This window comes from Uloborus diversus, chromosome 8, assembly GCF_026930045.1.
Source record: "Uloborus diversus isolate 005 chromosome 8, Udiv.v.3.1, whole genome shotgun sequence".
Taxonomy (NCBI): Eukaryota; Metazoa; Arthropoda; class Arachnida; order Araneae; family Uloboridae; genus Uloborus; species Uloborus diversus.
Window position 1 is genome coordinate 139335035 of NC_072738.1, and position 19547 is coordinate 139354581.

The window sequence follows — 19547 nt, forward strand, 5'->3', positions numbered from 1 at the left end:
GAGCTGTTTTATCCCAAGAAATTGACGGCAATGAACACGTCATCGCTTACTGGAGCAAATGCTTATCAAAGTCGGAGCGAAATTACTGCGTCACCAGAAAGGAGTTACTGGCCATAGTGAAAGCTGTAGAACACTTCCATCATTACCTCTACGGCCGAAAATTTCTGCTTTGGACAGATCATGCCTCATTAACTTGGCTTTTGAACTTCAAAAATCCGGAAGGTCAGATAGCCAGGTGGATACAGCGGCTCCAGGAATGTGACATGGAGATCAAGCATCGAAAAGGGTTATCTCACGGTAATGCTGACGCTTTATCAAGGAGACCCTGTCCTGAGAACTGCCACTATTGTTCCCGAATCGAGAAACAGTATGGAGCGACTAGCCCTACCGCCTATCAGGTGACAGTGACTCCAACATCATCAGAACCTGATCCATGGAGTGACGACCAAGTTCGAAAAGATCAACTTGAAGACCCCGATATAAAACCAATTTTGGTTTTCATGGAAAGTGACAGTCGGCGCCCTAGCTGGCAGAACGTTTCCATCTCCAGTCCTGCTACAAAATGATACTGGGCTTTATGGAACTCACTCCATTTACGGAACGGCGTACTGTACCGAAAATGGGAATCTGATGACGGCAAAACATCTAGGTGGCAGTTACTACTTCCCCGATCAAGGATTTCAGATGTTCTGAAAGAAATACATAGTGGTGCGACTGGAGGACATTTTGGTGTCTGGAAAACCCTCAATAAAGTTCGGGAGCGCTTCTTCTGGAGCAAGGCGAAGGATGACGTGGAGAAGTGGTGCTATTCTTGTGACGCCTGTGCTGCTCGTAAAGGACCGAAGAAAAGAAGCAGAGGGAAGCTACATCTGTACAACGTTGGAGCTCCTTTCGAACGAATTGGGATCGACATCCTCTACCAAGAACTGCTGATGGGAACAAATACATTCTTGTTTCCATCGACTATTTCACCAAATGGCCCGAAGCATATCCCATTCCAGATCAAGAGGCTACCATCGTAGCAGAGACTCTAGTCCAACATTGGATCTCGAGATATGAAACACCTTTGCAAATTCATTCCGATCAAGGGAGGAATTTCATCTCTGCTGTGTTTAAGGGCCTATGTCACATTTTCGGAATTGAGAAAACTAGGACAACACCACTACACCCACAATCGGACGGCATGGTGGAGAGATTTAACCGCACAATCCTGAATAATCTCTCGCTTATGGTATCCAGAAATCAACAGGATTGGGACAAGAAGCTACCTTTGTTCCTGCTGGCCTACCGCAGTGCTGTCCACGAGACTACCGGATATGCCCCATCTCAGATGCTCTTCGGACGAGAGCTAAGGCTACCTTGTGATCTCGTCTTCGGTCGTCCTCCGGATGCGCCTGCATCGCCTGAGGAGTACATCCAGGATCTCCAGACCCGGTTGGAAGACGTTCATAACTTCGCACGAGAGCGAATCAACATCGCGGCGGAGAAGATGAAGACCCGATACGACACAAGGTCTACTGGATATGAATTCAATGAAGGCGACAAGGTTTGGTTATGGAATCCCATCCGACGGAAAGGTCTTTCACCCAAGTTGCAGTCGCATTGGGATGGACCCTACAAAGTCCTTAACCGACTGAATGACGTCGTAGTGAGGATCCAAAAATCACCTAATGCAAAACCTAGGGTTGTACATTATGATCGGTTAGCCCCATACTATGGCCATAGTTCATGAGTATTACGTAAACAACCATGGTTGATAACATAAAAGTTGTAGATAATTTTTGCTTATAATGTTTAGTGATATTTCTTGTCATTATTGTGTTTCCTATGCATTATTGGTTATTATTTAATGTTTGTATTTGTGAACTTGTGATAGAAGTTTGACACCCTTTCTGGGGATTGCACTGCCCGGGACGTGCAGTCCTTAGGAAGGGGGCAATGTTACAAATTCTGTAAATAGTAGTCATTGTAGTAACGTAACCTGTAAATAGTTTCCCGTAATGAATATACAGCCCATTTACATTCGGCCGAAATATACGATCCCCCTATTCTTTTTATCTTATTTCATTCACTGATTTTATCAATGAAAGTGTAGAACCGTGTAGCAATTTCTGGAATCTTTGAGAGCTCTCTTTTCGGTGTGTATATAAACCGTTACGCTGGATAAAAAGTTTAGTTTCGATTGAGAATTCGAACTGAGAGTGTATTAGCTCTGTTTATTGCGAGGCATTTCGCTGTGTTGTTTTTCGTATTTGGAAGTAAATACGTGTGTAACCGTTGAGTTTACGGTGTGGTGTGATATTTGCTTAATTGCTGATGATTAATTTAGCAGTTGTTGACGATCTTTCCTGTACATAGTGTAAATAAATTCTCTGTGTTTTTAATCAAGAACTGTGTCATCCTTTCGAGAAAGTTGGAAGTCGCAGCGGATCCGTTACAATATTAATGATTCATACAAAAAGTGAAAAAAGCTATATACGTGTATAAAACTTTAAGCATTTGGCATTAAAAATTAATCCTTTTTCCCTTCTAGTATTTGTTTGTGTGCATTAAATATTTAAGATCTGCGAAACTAATTCATATTTCACAACATACAAGCTACTCGTGATAAAGATCCTAATATGTGTCTTTACTGAGCCCCGTTTTCGATTATTGGCATAGATGAGAATAAAAATCGTAATAAAGCAGTGATAGTGGATAAATTTCATGCTTGCTAAAGAGAAGCCTTGGTTGAAAATTTTTATTATGATTGCTATTAATATTGCTGTTGTAAGGCAGCAAAATTTGTAACAATGGGTTTTATAATTAAACATTTGATGGGAAATTACATGAAATTTGCTGTTTTCTATCCTAACCGAAATAATAATTTTATTTTAGAATTGAATTTTGTAGCGTTAAGTTGTACCTTAAGATTAAGCAAATCATTTACTGAAATCCCGAAGTCTCTAAGTGGTCTAGTTGCTGAGATATAAGCAAAAGTAGGCCTCAGATTTCTTCATGACAAGCAGGCCAAGTATAATAAAAGTGCTTAAAAAATGAGAAATTCTTCACAATCAATATAAAAACATATTAAACCACATTTGATAAACTCAAAAAACATCATCAAAAATTCCATATTTACTTCAATGGAAAGGAAAAAGGTAAATCGTCACATTCGGGCACTGATAAGCCGTTATTCTGTGTTTTTTGGTCTTTCATGAGCACAGTTCGTGCACATATGTGCAGCATATGCAGCACAGGATCATATCCTGTCTCCGATCCTTCGATATTTTCTAATAAAGGACGCCGGACTTCTCAAATTGGCAACCTAAACCTCATTTGGGCTACAGTCTACTTTTCTAGGGCTATCAAGTCACAAGAAAAAAATGACTGTAGACAATCACATTTTTCCTTACGAATTCATCAATTGCATAAGCTAAGCTTCCTGGAACAATTAACAACTTTTGCTATTCTTGCCCCAAATGAACTATGAAGAAACAACATTTTCTGTAAAATAATATCAGGCACCCTTTACAACTTTTTTGTAATCACTGTTTCCACACTTTTACTTGCTGATAACAAACTACTTGTTGATAACACTTTATCATCAGTTAGGCTTTCTGAAGACGATAAAATCGCGGCCGAGCGAACTTTGCTACCCTACTTAGAAAAATGGAGGATTGGCCTTTTTGATCCACATCCTAATTTGGAGCAACAATCTTATCTTATCAACAGCTTAGTAACCTTATCTTGTTATATTTTCCACAGCCTTTTTCTTGTGTGTGTGTGTGTGTGTGTGTTAATGACTTAATATGAAGGGAAATGGGAGGCAAGAGAAATAGTTAAGAAAAGTTCCGTTTATCAAACTGACCAAACTGGTAATTCATTTTTAAAATAACAGTTCAGAAAATAGGAATAATGTATTATATAATAAAACTTGTATTGAAATGTTTTGTTTCATTTTTAGAAGAAAATGTGTAACTTCAAATAAAAATGGGAAATTATCACTTGCCTTATACAATACATGTGGCAAAGTGATCAAAATCTTTTTCTAGTGCAATATTTTATACTAGCAAAAATACCCGGCTTTGCCTGGGTCAGTAATAATTATGAGAAACAATCGCTACTTTCCTTCGTTTTCTGCTTTAACTGAAAGAAGTCAAAACATACCGCTTTGACATGATTAAAAATCGAGCTTGTTCTTACACATAAAAGTAAAATGGCAATAAGTATGAAGAACAAAATAGTTTCCTTTTAGAAACGAAAAAACGACATTTGAGCATACATAAATTTTGAGGAATTTCCAAAATATGAAATTAAACTTCACATGTTGAAAAAGATTTATCAGTTATTGTTATTATTTTTTAAATTGAACATTGTAGTCTAAGCTGGAGCTGGACAGTAAACATTTTCATCCGAAATTTTTCCAAAATACGAAGTAAAATTTGGCGATTGTTTGAAATAGACCGGAAAGACAAATTAATGGAAGTTTTTGTGCTGCTTATGGATTTGCTTAATTTAGTTGGCGGATTATTTACATTTTGACAAAAGTTTTAAAGATTCTTTTAATGGCGATATTTTGGTTACATGGTGAAAACCGAGAAACAGTATTACGTAGTCTTTAGCTTCAAAACCAGCGACAGTTGAAAAAATCTGCCTTAGCAATTGAAATCTGTCCGCAAAAAGATTTGGCGAGATTCCTGCTGGTCGCTTTGATAATGAGTTAGTGTCCAATCAACACAAATAAATAAATAAACCCATTAATTGCATCAAAGTTACATTGAAATGGAAAATAATCAGCCAAATCCACTAATAATAAGAGTAGACCGAGCTTTCTCATTCTTGCTGATAAAGAAAATTGGTTCATAGATGTATCATGTGACTAGTGGAAGGGCTTGGCGAAGACTTTGGCAGCATGGTTGCTAGATGGCAGCATTATCTATAGTTGGCACTCGACATGTATTTTAAGACAATGTGTTTTCATTAAAACAAACTTCCAGGTGCAGAGATTGAACTGTTTTTCTTTTAGTTATGCATTATTTTGACATTAGTAACAGTTTTTGATCAGTTTTCGGTAACTTTTATTTCATTTGGAGCTGTCAGCGTTGGCGTGAACGAAATGGCGTAAACGTTTTGCGTTAACGCAAAAATGTACTAATCGGTATCTTAAATTGAAACTGTAGGTAAAAATCTTACCGTTTGCTGATTCTTCTTGGTCGCTTGCATCTTTTATTGCTTAGAGAGTTATTGAAATTGACTAAAGAAAATGCACAATACTATCTAAACGAAAAACTCACTATATTAACAAATATTTACAACTTAGAATTACAAATTTACAAATCGGACACCATAAAAGATCATTCTTCCGTGTTCCATCAATTCTATTTATTTTATTTCGCGCTGGCATTGATCGTCTGCTACGATTAACGCCCGCTGTTGCTAGGATATCCACCAGTCACATGGTTTGGTTTATGAGCAGCAAAAGGGTTGCCATAGCTCGGTCTACTCTTATTATTAGTCTATGGCCAAATCTATTTATTATTTGCCTATCTTGTGCGAAAATGTTATTTAAGATTTAACTTGAGAAAAGCCTTGCATAGTCAGACGAAAAGCAAAAATATTCATTGATACAACAATTTATTGTAGCTATCGACGGGGAGTTGATATGATACACTAAATACTGTATTGAGTTGAGGAAAGCCTTCGAACATGGAACTAAAAAGCTTATAACTCGTTTTTTATTCTACTTAGAAATTTCGAGCAGGTGCCATCTTCAGAAGAAAAATCAGAGCTTTCCGATGGACATATAATGTTAATATGTGCAAGCATTTTTTCACCTCCATATTAGAGAATTTGTTTGTAAATCGTGTTTTATTACCCCCTATGGGGGGTTTGCCCCCCATAACGGGACGAAAACTACTCTATGTGTTATTCTGGTGCATAAGCTACATTACTGTTTCATCAAAATCCATTCAGTAGTTTTTGTGTGAAAGAGTAACAAACATCCATCCATACAAACTTTCGCATTTATAATAAGTAAGATCTGATCATTAACATACTTTTCTTCAAATGAATAAATAAATAAATGAAAAAAAAAATACAAAAGGGAAGAAATGAAACCGTATATTATTTAGGCTGCGACGAAGCAGTTCATGAGAATTTACTCCTATTGTACTGATTGAATGAATTAATAACTGAATAAGAAAATAAGTGAATAAAGAACTGAATATGAATGAATGTAAATGGATTAATGAGTCAATGACTTAATAAATGATGGTAATAAACAACGATAAGTGAAATAAACTGTTTCACTTTGCTCCACATGAACTTGACAATTTGGACTAAAAATTTAAATCAAAACATGCCTAATACATCAATGAAAAAATACTGCACTGAACGTAGATCCTTATCAATGTTTGAACTGTTGAAAACAACTTTGTCATTTTATAATAGCAAAAATTATTTCTGATATTAGTCGGCTTCGGTAGTGGAACCATGACTAGTACAACCGGTCTATAGCGGGTTGCTGTACATCTATGCTGACCCAAAGTACCGAAGTACACCGACGTCGTACTTCTGGGGCTTCGTCTCCTTCTTGCCGCCGCGCCGTCGGTGGCTTAAGAAATTTAAGTTGAAAAAAAGAATGTAAATTGACGTTTTGGAAACGAAAATTACATTTCTTCGGAGGAATGATGAAAAAGGGAATACACAGCATATAAACGCGTCTAACTGCCTGCGGCGAAACATTAATTAGGCAGCAGTACATTAATGGGGCAGTTTCCAAAATTTCAAAAGTATTTTTTTCTGAAAGAGCATGCTTAAAAACACAGGATCTGACCATTTTTTAAATAATTTATTTAAGGTTAATATTTTTAAAAAATTACTTAAATCGGTGCGCTTTCATTCTTTACACTTCTGTCGTGTGACATCACAAATGGTGAAATGCCATTCAATGTTGCCATTTACAGAACAAAATATTTAATTCGCATCTTTACTCACTTGTATTGGCAACGATATGGTTGATAGCAAGCGTAGAACGCAATTTTAATTCGCTGCTAGGGCCGTGGTAGCCCGATCGGTAGAGTGCCGGATTCGGGGCCGGAGGGTCCTGAGTTCGAACCTCGATGGTCGAAGACCCACCGTCGTCATTAAAGGGGACTGGGCGACGTTAAATATGCTCGTAGTCTCAATGTCCTCCAAGTGAAACAATACCTCTGGGAGTGCTAGCACCAGGTAGCTATTAGCTCCTAGACTAGTTCTAAATTCTCATTAACTGTTCGATCCGGTGATGGTGCTGCCATCTATCGGTATATAAAATAATGGAGGCAAGGCACTTAGTATGCAGTCCTCGACATAAATACAGTTGTAGTCAGTTGTGACTCTGAATAGGAATAGGAATTCGCTGCTTGATTATCATAACGTGGAGACGTAGTAGAAAGATGCGCCAAATTGCATCATTTGTGACGTCATAACGACTACGTCTTGTTTGAAAAATTGAACGTTTTAAAAAATTAATTAAAAAAAAAACTGTTGGGAAAGTGAAAGTATTTTCTGGGTCCATGTTTTTTTTTTTTTTTTTTTTTTTTTTTTTTTTTTTTTTTTTTTTTTTTTTTTTTTTTTTGCTCATTCTATCCATTTCAATGACTAAAAGTAATACTTTTGACTGAAGGAAACCATCACCCCCCATTCATCCATTTTTTATCACGTCGCTCGTTGCACTTTATCCAGTTAACTATTGTTTTTTCAATGGTCTTACATCAAAGATCGTGAACTCTTGATTGCCAAGTGATTTGTAGATTCACGCCAAAAGATTACAACCGCAATTTTTACGATTGGACGTAACATGTTACAGCGAGGGAAACAGACTCTAGACTTGATATCTGCCGAAATACGAAAGGTCCATCTGTCGAACATTTCGGAAACAAAACTTATACAGTTTCATTCTCCAGTAAAGTCAGCGTTGTTACTGTATTGGTTTGTAATTGATTCAATAAGAAGAGACGTGGCAAGGGGAAGTGAGTGTGGTGTGACTCCTCCCCCCCCCCCCTTTTCATCCACCCATTGGCCTGTTTATCCACCGACAAACAAGCTGTCTGGGCTACAAGAAGGCCTCCCCTCTCTCCCCCCCCCCCCCATTGCCAAAATAGCTTAGGGAGCCTATTCAGTCTAAATCCACCACTGTAATAAAAATATATATGTGTGTGTGTGTGTGTGAATTCGGTAAGTTCTATCATTAGAGTCGGCAATTTGAGAATTCCACCCCCCAAAGGCAAAAGGCTCGACACGTCCCCGTCACTAAGGTTTCCGAACTCTGAAAGAAATTTTGAAATGTGAAACGTAGAGGATAGATTTGGGTGTTGTGAAACAATTACAATTCTTTATACGGTGCCACAAGTCGGAAAAGTTTGAGAGTTCCTGATACAAACACAAAAATGTTTCAATATGAATATGAAAGTGAAAAATTGTTGAAAATCATACCTTCGATTTTTAGTGGCATTTTCTGACTGGCATCGACTATATGTTTAAAAACACAGTTAAAATATTGTCAGAGAGGTAGCGATGCAAAACCATGTAAAATATTTCTGTACCTCAGAGCCAGACTGACTTAATTCCAAAAATTGCGATGTTCCGCTTATTAGTGCATTGTATCTAGAAGTCTATTCGGCATCGAGCTAAGTGAGCGTAATTCGTTTTAAAAAAATGTCCTTTTCAATTTTTTACCAGGGTTAAAAGAGCGTGCGTTCCATCCTTTGCATGCGCCTGAAAAAATTTTTTTTCCTCTCTTCCGTAAAATTACCTAATGTGACTTACGTCCTTTTGGCTTTGAGGTACGGAATTTACCATTGCCGTTACATTTTTGCCCCTCATTCCCTTACCACCGTTGAATTAAAAAATGTGTAGCAGGAGACAAATTTTAAGCAAGTTTGTTTACCAGTTGTCGCACAAAACACTTATAGAGTCAGAGCATTTCAAGAAGTAATGGGTTAACGTTTCCTAAAGTTTTTAAAGAAAAGTGAGCATACCAGTTAACGATGTCAAAGTTTGGGCTTGACCACAAAAAGAAGGCGGATGACCTTGAAGCAAAAACACCATTTGTATTACTTTTAATAGGTTGTTTGTTATTATTTTGAAATAGATAGGATTAGCAAGACCATGTTTCTTACTCGTATTATTCGGTGTTTTCTGGCAAATTCTACTATTACAAATGATGTTTCGCCTCAAGGCCATCCGCCTTTTTTTCGTGGTCAAGCTTTAACGGTTTTGAAAAGAAATATGGCCTGCACAAGAAATGTCAAGTTTTATTCTGATGGCAAACAAAATAGTACTTTAAACAAAGTACTTAACACTTTCATTGCTAATTTTTTCCAAGTTTGAGTTTTTTTGATGATTTATTTTTGATAGAATAGTGGTTATTGTTTTTAACTTTCAGGTTCCGGTTCAGGTTCAGGCTCTGGTTCAGGATTATTTGGATCCACGCAACGTGCGTTAGTGTAGGTGGTTATCTGAAAGAAAACAAAACAACAATAGTTGAGTAACTAATTTAGGGAGGCAATTAACTGCTTTGATGAATTCGTTTAAAAAACACAATAAGTATCTGACGCAAAGGAAATTTAATCAGGCCCGAATCTATAAATTGTGAGCCTCCGTGCAATAAAATCTGTAGTACCCCTCCCCAGAGGCCAGCAGTGTGTATTTGTAACGTTAATAAATCTTAGTGCCAGTTTTTTCATTCCATCCGCCCCCCCCCCCAATTTCTAAGGCCGTTGGACCCATTAAGGATGTGCCCCCCTCCCCTAGCACTGTTGAGTCTGCGGGTACGCAGATACGGGCCTGAGTTTCATGTATGCTTAAGTTAGCAATCGCACCCATTACCTATACATTATTTTCATTGATATTCTTTATCTTTACTAGAGATGTGTCGTTTATGAACGAACGGGTCAAAAAGAACGAATCCTTAAAATGAACGGATCCGTTCGTTCACGTAAAAAATGAACGACCGTTCTTTTGAACCGTGAGCAGTGTGGAACGTTGTATTGATTCACTTGTGATAAAAACACATTTTTTAAAAAAGTTACATGCATCTCCAAATTTTCAACTCTCATTTCATCTCAAATTTCCTTTTTCTCAGTGCAGTACGATGTATTCATTTCAAGCACATCTTTACCCTTTCAGCTTTTTATTCATCATTTTTCTTTCATTGTTTCAGTTCATTTGCAGTTTTCTAATGTATCCATTAGTAATGTTTTGTGTAATTTGTTTAGGCTACTAAGAAAATGTTTGGGCGGATGACAAAACGCCCACTTCCTGTCCCACGCAACTGCTTAAGTCCTTCTCACGTTTTCTGTCGCCAAAATTATTCCTAAAAATATCTTTTATCACTTTTCTGGCCATCCTTTTGTTTTCTATAACATCTCAATCAACTACCATCTATATAGATTTGACTTTATTTTTAACTTACTTAACGAGTTCCAAGTCGCTTATTCAGTATACAGAGATTTTAAAATGGATTATTGCTATCTATTTTTCCCCCCCCCCATTTAAAAAAAGTGCTGCAGTTTTTTTTTTTTTTTTTCCTGTTCTCATCGGTACTGTGAAATAATTTTGAAGCTCTATTTAGGTGGGTCTTTTTTTTAAATTAAGTTATCCGGTACCCCGGCTAAGCTACCGATGTATTTATTGTTACCTTTTTCTTTATACATGTAATACTATAAGTATACATACTGTGGTGTTGCTGGAAAATTTTAATAACTTAATTTTTTGAAATGTTGAAATGGAACCTGCGATTTTTAGAATGGAAAACAGATCTTACCATTCGGCATCCGAGAAATATTTAAAAAAATTAACTTTATGCATTTAAACCTGATTTTTTTTTTTTTTTTTTCAATTCCTTTTTAATCTGCTTATTTTCTTACTTTTAGATAATTTTAATTATTTTTCCTTCGAAGAGTATTACCAATCTAATGAAACGTAAAACGTATCGAATGGACGTGAGTATGTTGTGCAGAGAGACACACATTGCCCACCTCTAATCTTAACTAATAACAAAGCTGAAAGTCTGTCTGGATCTCTGTGACGCGCGTAGCACCTAGACCGTTCCGCCGATTTTAATAAAATTTGGCACAAAATTAGTTTGTAGCATGGGGATGTGTACCTCGAAGCAATTTTTCGAAAATTGAATTTTTTTCTTTTTCTATTCCAATTTTAAGAACATTTTCCCAGGCAAAATTATCATAAGATCGACGAGTAAATTACCAAGTTATCATAACGTGGAACCGTAACATGGGCTAGCCAATTGGCAAAAAATTCACCATACATTATTTGTAAGTATGCAAGCGAACCAAAAGACCTTTTAATTTTCTACTACCGGCAAAGCGGGTGCCACTAGTGATAAAATAAAGTAGTTTGAAACGAATAAGATTGACAGACGTTTGTTATGTCAATCGAAAAATTACAGCGCTTCCCAATTAACTGGCCACTTAAGCAGTAAGAGTCCAATGGCAAATCGAACTTAATTTGAATTTAAGACTTCAATGCGTCAAAACTCAAATGTATTTCGCAATCACGAATTACCGTAAGACCCTACTCGTTGGATTACTTGTTTTCACAATTGGCTCCTATTGCAATCATAATTGCAAGAAACATAATTTGAATTCAAGACGTCAGAATTCAAATGAATGCTGGATGCTGGATGTTGTGTGCTGGATGCCGTTTTTGTCTAAGGAGGATTATGTGAAGGCAAGAGGGTCTGTTATAAATAAAGTCGATTCCGTGGGACATGGACGTCACCGCTCAGGTGGAGGAGCATACTCACGGAGACCCATGAACCTGAGGAGTTTGATTTGCAAGGTAGGATCCAAAAGTAATGTGAGCCTCACCTTATACTGACTCATGCGCACCCTGCAACTCGCTGCGCTTGACAGAGACGTTGGTGGGGGTTGTTGGCTTTACAGCGAAAGACAGGTCAGTTGCTTCCCAGCTTTCGGAGCGGTAACAGTAATCCCTATACGGTGTTGCGTGACACGACTGTATGGAAAGTTCATCAGAGCAACGCAAAAAGATCAAATTTTGCTTCCGGTTTCCTTTCCAAACGTTCGCAATGCTTCAACAGGTGTTTGAGACTGAGTGTCTGTCTTATTCGCAATTAGAAAAGTCGTACGAGGCCTTTCGTAAAGCTGGATAGTGGTGACTGACGAACCCCAGTCTGGACGCCCGTCGTTGGCCCGTACTGACGTGAATGTGCAACGAGTGTGTGAATTTTTGAACACGGACTGGGGTTTGAGTCTCTACCAAGTAGCAAAAGCCCTGGACTTATCGGAGACTACGGTGCAACGCATTACTACGGAGGAGTTGCACACGCGGAAAGCCTGAGTGAAACTTAAGCCGGGAGTTCTGACTAAAGAAGGTCCGTGTAAACGTTCCCACGGTGCCCCACCCTTTCTACAGTCCGGGCTTGTCGTCTCCTGATTTCTTCTTGTTTCCACTATTAAAATCAGAGTTGAAACGAAAACATTGCGACTCCATCGAGTACATCCAAGCACATGTCAAGGCAGCCCTTGCAGATATCGCAGAAGAGCACTTCAGGGATGTCTTTGAGTCCAGGCAAAGCTGCCTACAGAAGTGCATTGTTGCAGGAGGTGCCTATTTTTAAAACTATTAGTCAGTTTTACCGATCAGAGCACTATATCTTTAAAAGATTTAAGCGAAGGCTCATTACTTTTGGATCTTATCTTGTATAAGCACAGAAAAAAATCAAACAGACATAAACTACGATCAAGTGAGAGCAACAAGCAATTCGTGAGTGCGGAAATAAATAAATAAATTAGAAATTTAAATTTGAAAAAAAAAAAAAAGAGAGAGAGATAAGATATGCAGGTGCTTGCTTGTCACTTACTCCGTCTTCTTCTTCCACTTTTTCAGCCTGGCAATCTAACCCTTCCTTACAAGGACACATGAAACGGTATTTTCCTGTCTCAGTTGTGTGGTAGTCCGGGGTCGGGAAACAGTAGTCTCCTAAAATATCGAAAAGTAAGAATGTTATGCGGGCAAATTTCTGTAAGAAATGTATTATTTATCATGATCGGTAAAGAAATAATATTTTCCACATTATAAGGAATAGAATAACTTAAGTGAATAATTTAAGTGCAAGTTCACTGCCAGTCTAAAAAACTTTGCAAATATTTCCAATTATGATGATAATGGGTGAAATTAACGGCGTTTTAAAGAAATGTATTGATGTTATATTTATTTTGATCCGATGAGGAGTATATTTCAACATGCTATGGAAGTAATGAGACGGAAGTGCTTTGGAGTGACGTCATAAGTTGAAACCAGTGATCACCAAATAGCATTATTTTTCTCTAAAGTTTTGAAGTAAATTTAAGATTTAACTTCATGGTGTCGAACATTTCGGGCTAAACTTCCTTTACATGTCGAAATTGCTTTCATTTCTTCTGAAAAAATTCGCCCAAATTAAAAATTCCTAAAGAATAAATAAGAGATTTAAGTATAGACTCTCTAACGCGTGTACAAGGGAACACACAATCAGCTTTTATTTAGCATATAATGTAGAAACGGGAAAAAAAAAATCTCGCTGTTCATAATGAAAAAAAAAAATTAGAATAACCTTTCTTTTAAAAAAAAACGTAATAATCAATATAATTTATTTAAAAAAACTTTTTCTCACAAATTTTTCTTCTTATTTGGTTGTAGTAACATTTTCTACGCTACTGAAATTAGAAGCCCTACTAAAAATGTGTAAAGTAATTGAGGACATCTCGACATAAAGGAAAATCATAAATAGTTAATTAAAACGTAATATAATGTGAATATTTAAAGATTTAACCGTTTTTTCCTGAAATATTTAGTATTAGATGAGTGTGACATAGTGAAAATTTAGTTAGTTTTGAAAATGCCATAACTCATTTTATAAATACAATTAAAGACTTAAAAGTCAAATGTCTGCTATTCCCTTAACTGTTGGAAATCTCGATATAGAAATCGAGAACCAGATAGAGATATATGTATTAGATACATCATATGTCTGATATTACTAGCCAATGAACTGGAAATCGCCGAAAAGCAAAGCGTCATCACTTAGTCGCTAGTCATCCATATGTCAATCTTAACCTCAAGTTTTTTTTTTTTAATATGAAGAATATACCTGCTGGGCTATTAGTATTTATTTTCTTGCTAAATCTTTGAATTTTCAATAGCTCCGATTCACTACGGTGGACAACCTCTTCTATTACTCTGATATGGGGATTTCTATACAAGTCCCGTATTCAACACGCGATTCGACTCTCGATAAGTCATCTGAGTCGCAGATTGAAGTTTTCTTAGAGCCATAATTAAGTTATTTGACTCTCGGTCAGCAGACACCTGAACTGCAGATAAAAGCTTTCTTGGGGTCTGATTTATCATATTATTTGACTCTCGATTAATTTGAACCGCAGGTAAAAGAGCTCTAATACCTGATTCACCAGACGATTCGGCTTTCGGTCAGACACCTGAAATGCAGATTGAAGCATTCTTAGGGACTGATTTATCACTGTTTTTGACTCTTGCCTAGATACCAGAACTGCAGATTGAAGACTTTTTAGGGAACACCTGAGCCGCAGATTGAAGCTTTCTTACAGCCTGACTATTCGTTTCTCGGTCAGACACCTAAACTGCAGATTGAAGCTTTCATGGGACCTGATTCACCATACTATTTAATTCTTGGTCAAACACCTAAACTGCAGATTGAGGCCTTTTTAGGGGACACCTGAACCGCAGATTGAAGCTTTTTCGGTGTCTGTTTTACCATACTCTTCGACTCTTGGTCAGACACCTGAATCGCGAGATTGAAGTTTTTTGATTCTTTGGCCCGACTATCTGTTTCTCGGTCAGACACTTGAACCGCAGGTTGAAATTTTCTTAAAGCGTGACTAGTTGTTTCTCGATCAGACACCTGAATCGCAGATTGAAGCCTTCTTAGGGCCCGATTGATTCACCAGACGATTAGCCTCTCAGTCAGACACTTGAACCGCAAATTGAAGCTTTTTTATTAGGGCCTGACTATCTGTTTCTCGGTCAGACACTTGAATCGGAGATTGATGCCTTCATAAGGCCTAATTCACCATATTATGTGAATTTTAGTGAGACACCTGAACCGCTGATGAAAGCCTTGCTTATTATTTGAAGAAAGCTTCGACCGTCAGTTGGCTGCCTGACCGAGTGTGACATCGTCTACTATTCTACGAACGTAAGTGATTTTCTTTACCATGTCGAGATCTATACCAAGTATCGAGACATCCTGAAAGTACCCCAGCATTTCATACACGGCAGATAACGCATCAAAAATGTAATTCAAATTTTACTTTTCAAACTTACAAGACGTTTCCGCACTAACAATAATTGCTAAAAAAATTGCTGCCTTACCTGCGTTTCTAAGGCCTCTACACTTGGACTTAGCGAATGGATGTATTTGAACGCAGCATTCTCCAACATCACATTCGTCATTGCTTTCACATTCTTTTCCTTTTTCGGCAGCCTAAAGTGGCGAAAAGAAAAAATAATTCGTCCTCAGTGCTACTAGAATTAACCATTTAAGGGCAAAAAATTACCGGAAAATTTGCATATATCCAAATTTCACATGTGGGGTTTTGTCTCTTGTGATTTTTTATTTCTAATGCCAATCTGCGATCCCTTCTGTAGTAAAAATATATAAGCTTGATTATAATAGACGGCATGCAGAATTTTTTCTTGCAAAATTACGTGGTGCATTTTGAAGATTAACTAGATAGGTTTATTAGGAAATCTTTGCCAATAATATAAAGCAATTTGGTGTGGGAAAGGTAATATACCATTTTCAGTAAATATTTAGCCATCCATTCTTAAGCTTGTAGGGCATTTTATTTATTTTGATTTTTACAGTGAAATCCCGATTTTACGTTGCTCAGGCGACTGAGTTAAAAATACGTAAATTACGGGAAATGCATAGAAAACAAAAATCAAACAGAAAAAACTAAAGCTAGTTAAGATGACTCTTTCAAAAGGTATAATACCTATATTTTACGAAAACAACATTATTGTAGGTATCAGTTTGGATCATTTTAACACATTTAGCTGTGAATCCGAGTTTTTAGTTTGAAATTAGTCCGTAATTGTGGATTGCTTTTTAGTCATTGAATTCTAAGTAAAGGCAGCATCTTCCAGGATTGAAATACTTTGCAAGATTTTTGTCCTGGTCTTTATGACAAAGAAAATATTTTTTCACTACTTGCAAGCTCTTCAATGTAATATTGAAAGAAAGGACGAGCTGTGCTTCCGATTCTTGTTGATTGGCCAAAGAAAAGTCCATAAGGTCGGCTACGGATGGAGCAGTAGCAGTAACATTTCTTTTTTCATGGATTAACTTTCAACAACATGGCTTATCTTTATAAAAGCACAAATGAAACATATTGTTTATTTTAGAACATTTCTTTTCTTTTTTACTTTTCAGGGAAAACGTAAAATACGGGAAATTCATAAGTAATAAACTTACAATCCAGGTTAAATTAACATTATTAATGTACGGAAAAACTGGGATTGGATGAAAAAAACATTTAATGTGGGAAAATCGAAGATTCGCGGAACGTAAAATCGGGGTTTCGCTGCATTTTTAAATTCAAAATAAACATGCAATCAAACCATTTACACTATACAACGAATAATGCTGAAAATTAAAATAATCAGTAATCCAAACTTTTGTAGCACAAAAATTGCTATATTATGTTTGTATAATATTTTTTGTTAATAACTTGAACCCGTCTATTATTAAACTTTCAAAAAATCTCTGGGTGTGAGCCCCCGACCCCCCTGAAAACATTGCCGAGAATCATCTACGATTGCATTTCTGGCTTTTCAATTTCGGAAACTAATCCACAGTAGCGTTTTAAAGTTTCGATCTCGAAAAATCGGCAGAGGAGTGCCCCCAAACCTCTTCTTCATCTAAAATCACCAAAGACAGTCTAAAATGCCGTTTTAACACCACAAATAAGAAAATTTTCCTGAAGCGCCATTCGAACATCTCCTTCTCTGAAAATCCTCAAAGATCGAATAACACTTCCTTTATTAAGCTACAATTTCGAGGAGATTCCCGAATCCCTCCCCTAACATAATCGGAGAAAACAAATGCGCTTTCAAACTTTCAGATTCGAAAAATGGACGTGAGAGCGTCCACGAATCTCTTCTCTCCATTACACTACCAAAGATTATCTAAAATGCATTATTAAGACCTAAAATTTGAAAAAATTGCCGGAGAGACTCATGGATCCCCAATTTTTGGATGAATATTTTCTTACGATGAGCTTTATGTTGTCAATAGTTCAGACAAATGGACCACCTATTTCTGGGTGAATATTTTTTTACGATTAGCTTCATGTTGCCAATAGTTAGATCTAGTAGTGACTCCCTCCTAAACCTGAAGTTAAGTCCTCTCAGAGCCTGGTTACGGAACAGGCCGATTAGGCCGTGACGTAGGGCCCCCACTATTTAGGAGCCCCAAATTGCCAGTATTATTTTAGTCAATGGATTGTTTTATCCAATGGCTAAAATTGTAAAGTTTGAATACAGGGAACCCCAAAAAATTATTTGACCTTGGGCCCCCTGATATCTTAATCGGGCCCTATCTGCATTAAAGATACCGTTTGAAAAAATTAAAGTCAATCTCATACCCTCCCTCAATTTTTCGGCTTCGCGAAGGCCGAAATAAAGACCCTCCACAGGCTCCAAAGCTAAATTTCGGTTTACATTTTAAAAAATGGAAATTCATATTGAAACTCATATTCAAAAATAAAGAACAACTCATTCAAATCGGAATAAATAATTCACAATTTCTATTATGCAACTATACGCAATGTCAATCCGGTACTTAAAGTTTGAAAAATTGATTGTGCTTACCGCTACATAAAAGAAGCAGACAAACGCAATGACGAAAAGAGCCTTCATTTTGACTTATTGCACCAATCTCAGTCGCAGATGCAACAGCAGTTCAAGATTTTTATAAGTACAGCATGGGAATTAAATAAAATACACAGCTGGCAATTGCCTTATTCGGATTCTGCATTCAACTCGAATTCCAAAGGGAATATAAGCAAATTTCTTGTTTCAAGTGATAAAGCACGAGGTTAAAAGTATAGATAAACTGTACTTCCTGACTTTGTTTTTAACGAATGTTTCATGTGTTTCATAGTGAGTTTTTGGTTTAAAAGTTTAAACAGTGTCAGTAAATGGCAAATGAGAAATTTAAAAGGGAATATGTAATAGGTTGGGCCGAAAAATGGATATTTCCTACAAGCAACTATAAAAAAATAAAAAGTAGTATATTGGCATCCTAAATACGGTGAAAGAAATCTTACTACTATTACATATGCGAAAGTTTGTCTGTATGGATGTATGGATGTTTGTTACTCTTTCACGCAAAAACTACTGAACGGATTTTGATGAAACTTTACAATAATATAGCTTATGCATCAGAATAACACATAGGGTAGTTTTCGTCCCGTTATGGAGGGCAAAACCTCCTTAGGGGAGCAATAAAATACAATTTTTGTATAAATTCTCTAATATTGGGATGAAAAAATACTTGCACATTATATGTCCATCGAAAGCTCTGATTTTTCTGCTGAAGATGGCACTTGTTCGAAATTTCTAAGTAGAATAAAAAACGAGTTATGAGCTTTTTAGTTCCATGTTCGAAGGCTTTCCTCAACTCAATACAGTATTTAGTGTATCATCTCAACTCCCTGTCGATAGCGACTATTGTTGTATTGTTGACTATCTTTGCTTTTCGTGACTGTTCAAGGCTTTTCTCAAGTCAAATCTTGAAGTAAGATTTTTGCACAAGATTGGCAAATAATACATGATTTGGCTGATCATTTTCCATTTAAACGGAACTTTAATGTAATTAATGGTTTTTATTATTATTTATGCTGATTGAACACTTACTCATTATCCAATCAACCAGCAGATCGCCAAAATTTTTGCAGAAAGATTTCCGTAGCTGATGCATTTGGCAGTTTTTTCAACGTCGCTGTTTTTGAAGCCGAAGACTACGTCATAATGTTTCTCAGCTTTCACCATGTAAACAAAATATCGCCAATCAAAGAATTTTCAAAAGACATTTTTTACTGTGTTAAATAATCCAGCAACTAAATTAGGCAAATCCATAAACAGCACAAAAACTTCCATTAATTTTCCTTTTTGCACAATTTCAAACAATCACCAAATTTTACTACTTATTTTGGAAACATTTCGGATGAAACTGTTTTAGCGCCATTTTATGGTGACCAAAAGTATCTCAGCATCTGGCGACGATATCTCTGTAACAAAAATTAATATCATATCGTTTTACAAAGTAAAGAAAGAAGGGGGAGCATCATCGAATGTACCCCCAAAACGACTTTCGCAAATTCGGTAAAATCGCACCAAGAGCCCACAATGATTGAAATTTCCCAAAGTAACTAAAGCAAGTATAAGGGGATTACGAGCGCAGCTACTTTTTTTAATCACTTCGTACTTCATTAGCCATACAGAGAAGGTTTTAA

General features: G+C 36.7%; 1 protein-coding gene across 1 annotated transcript; it reads right to left on the bottom strand.

Moving 5' to 3' along the window:
- Positions 1-9260: 9260 nt before the first annotated feature.
- Positions 9261-18025, bottom strand: LOC129228064 (U3-aranetoxin-Ce1a-like). Its single transcript, XM_054862698.1, has 4 exons — positions 17902-18025; positions 15400-15511; positions 12872-12990; positions 9261-9482 (listed from the first exon to the last, which is right to left on the bottom strand). The coding sequence occupies exons 1-4, from the start codon at positions 17947-17949 to the stop codon at positions 9399-9401; spliced, it is 363 nt and encodes a 120-aa protein (XP_054718673.1). The 5' UTR covers positions 17950-18025; the 3' UTR covers positions 9261-9398.
- Positions 18026-19547: the final 1522 nt, after the last annotated feature.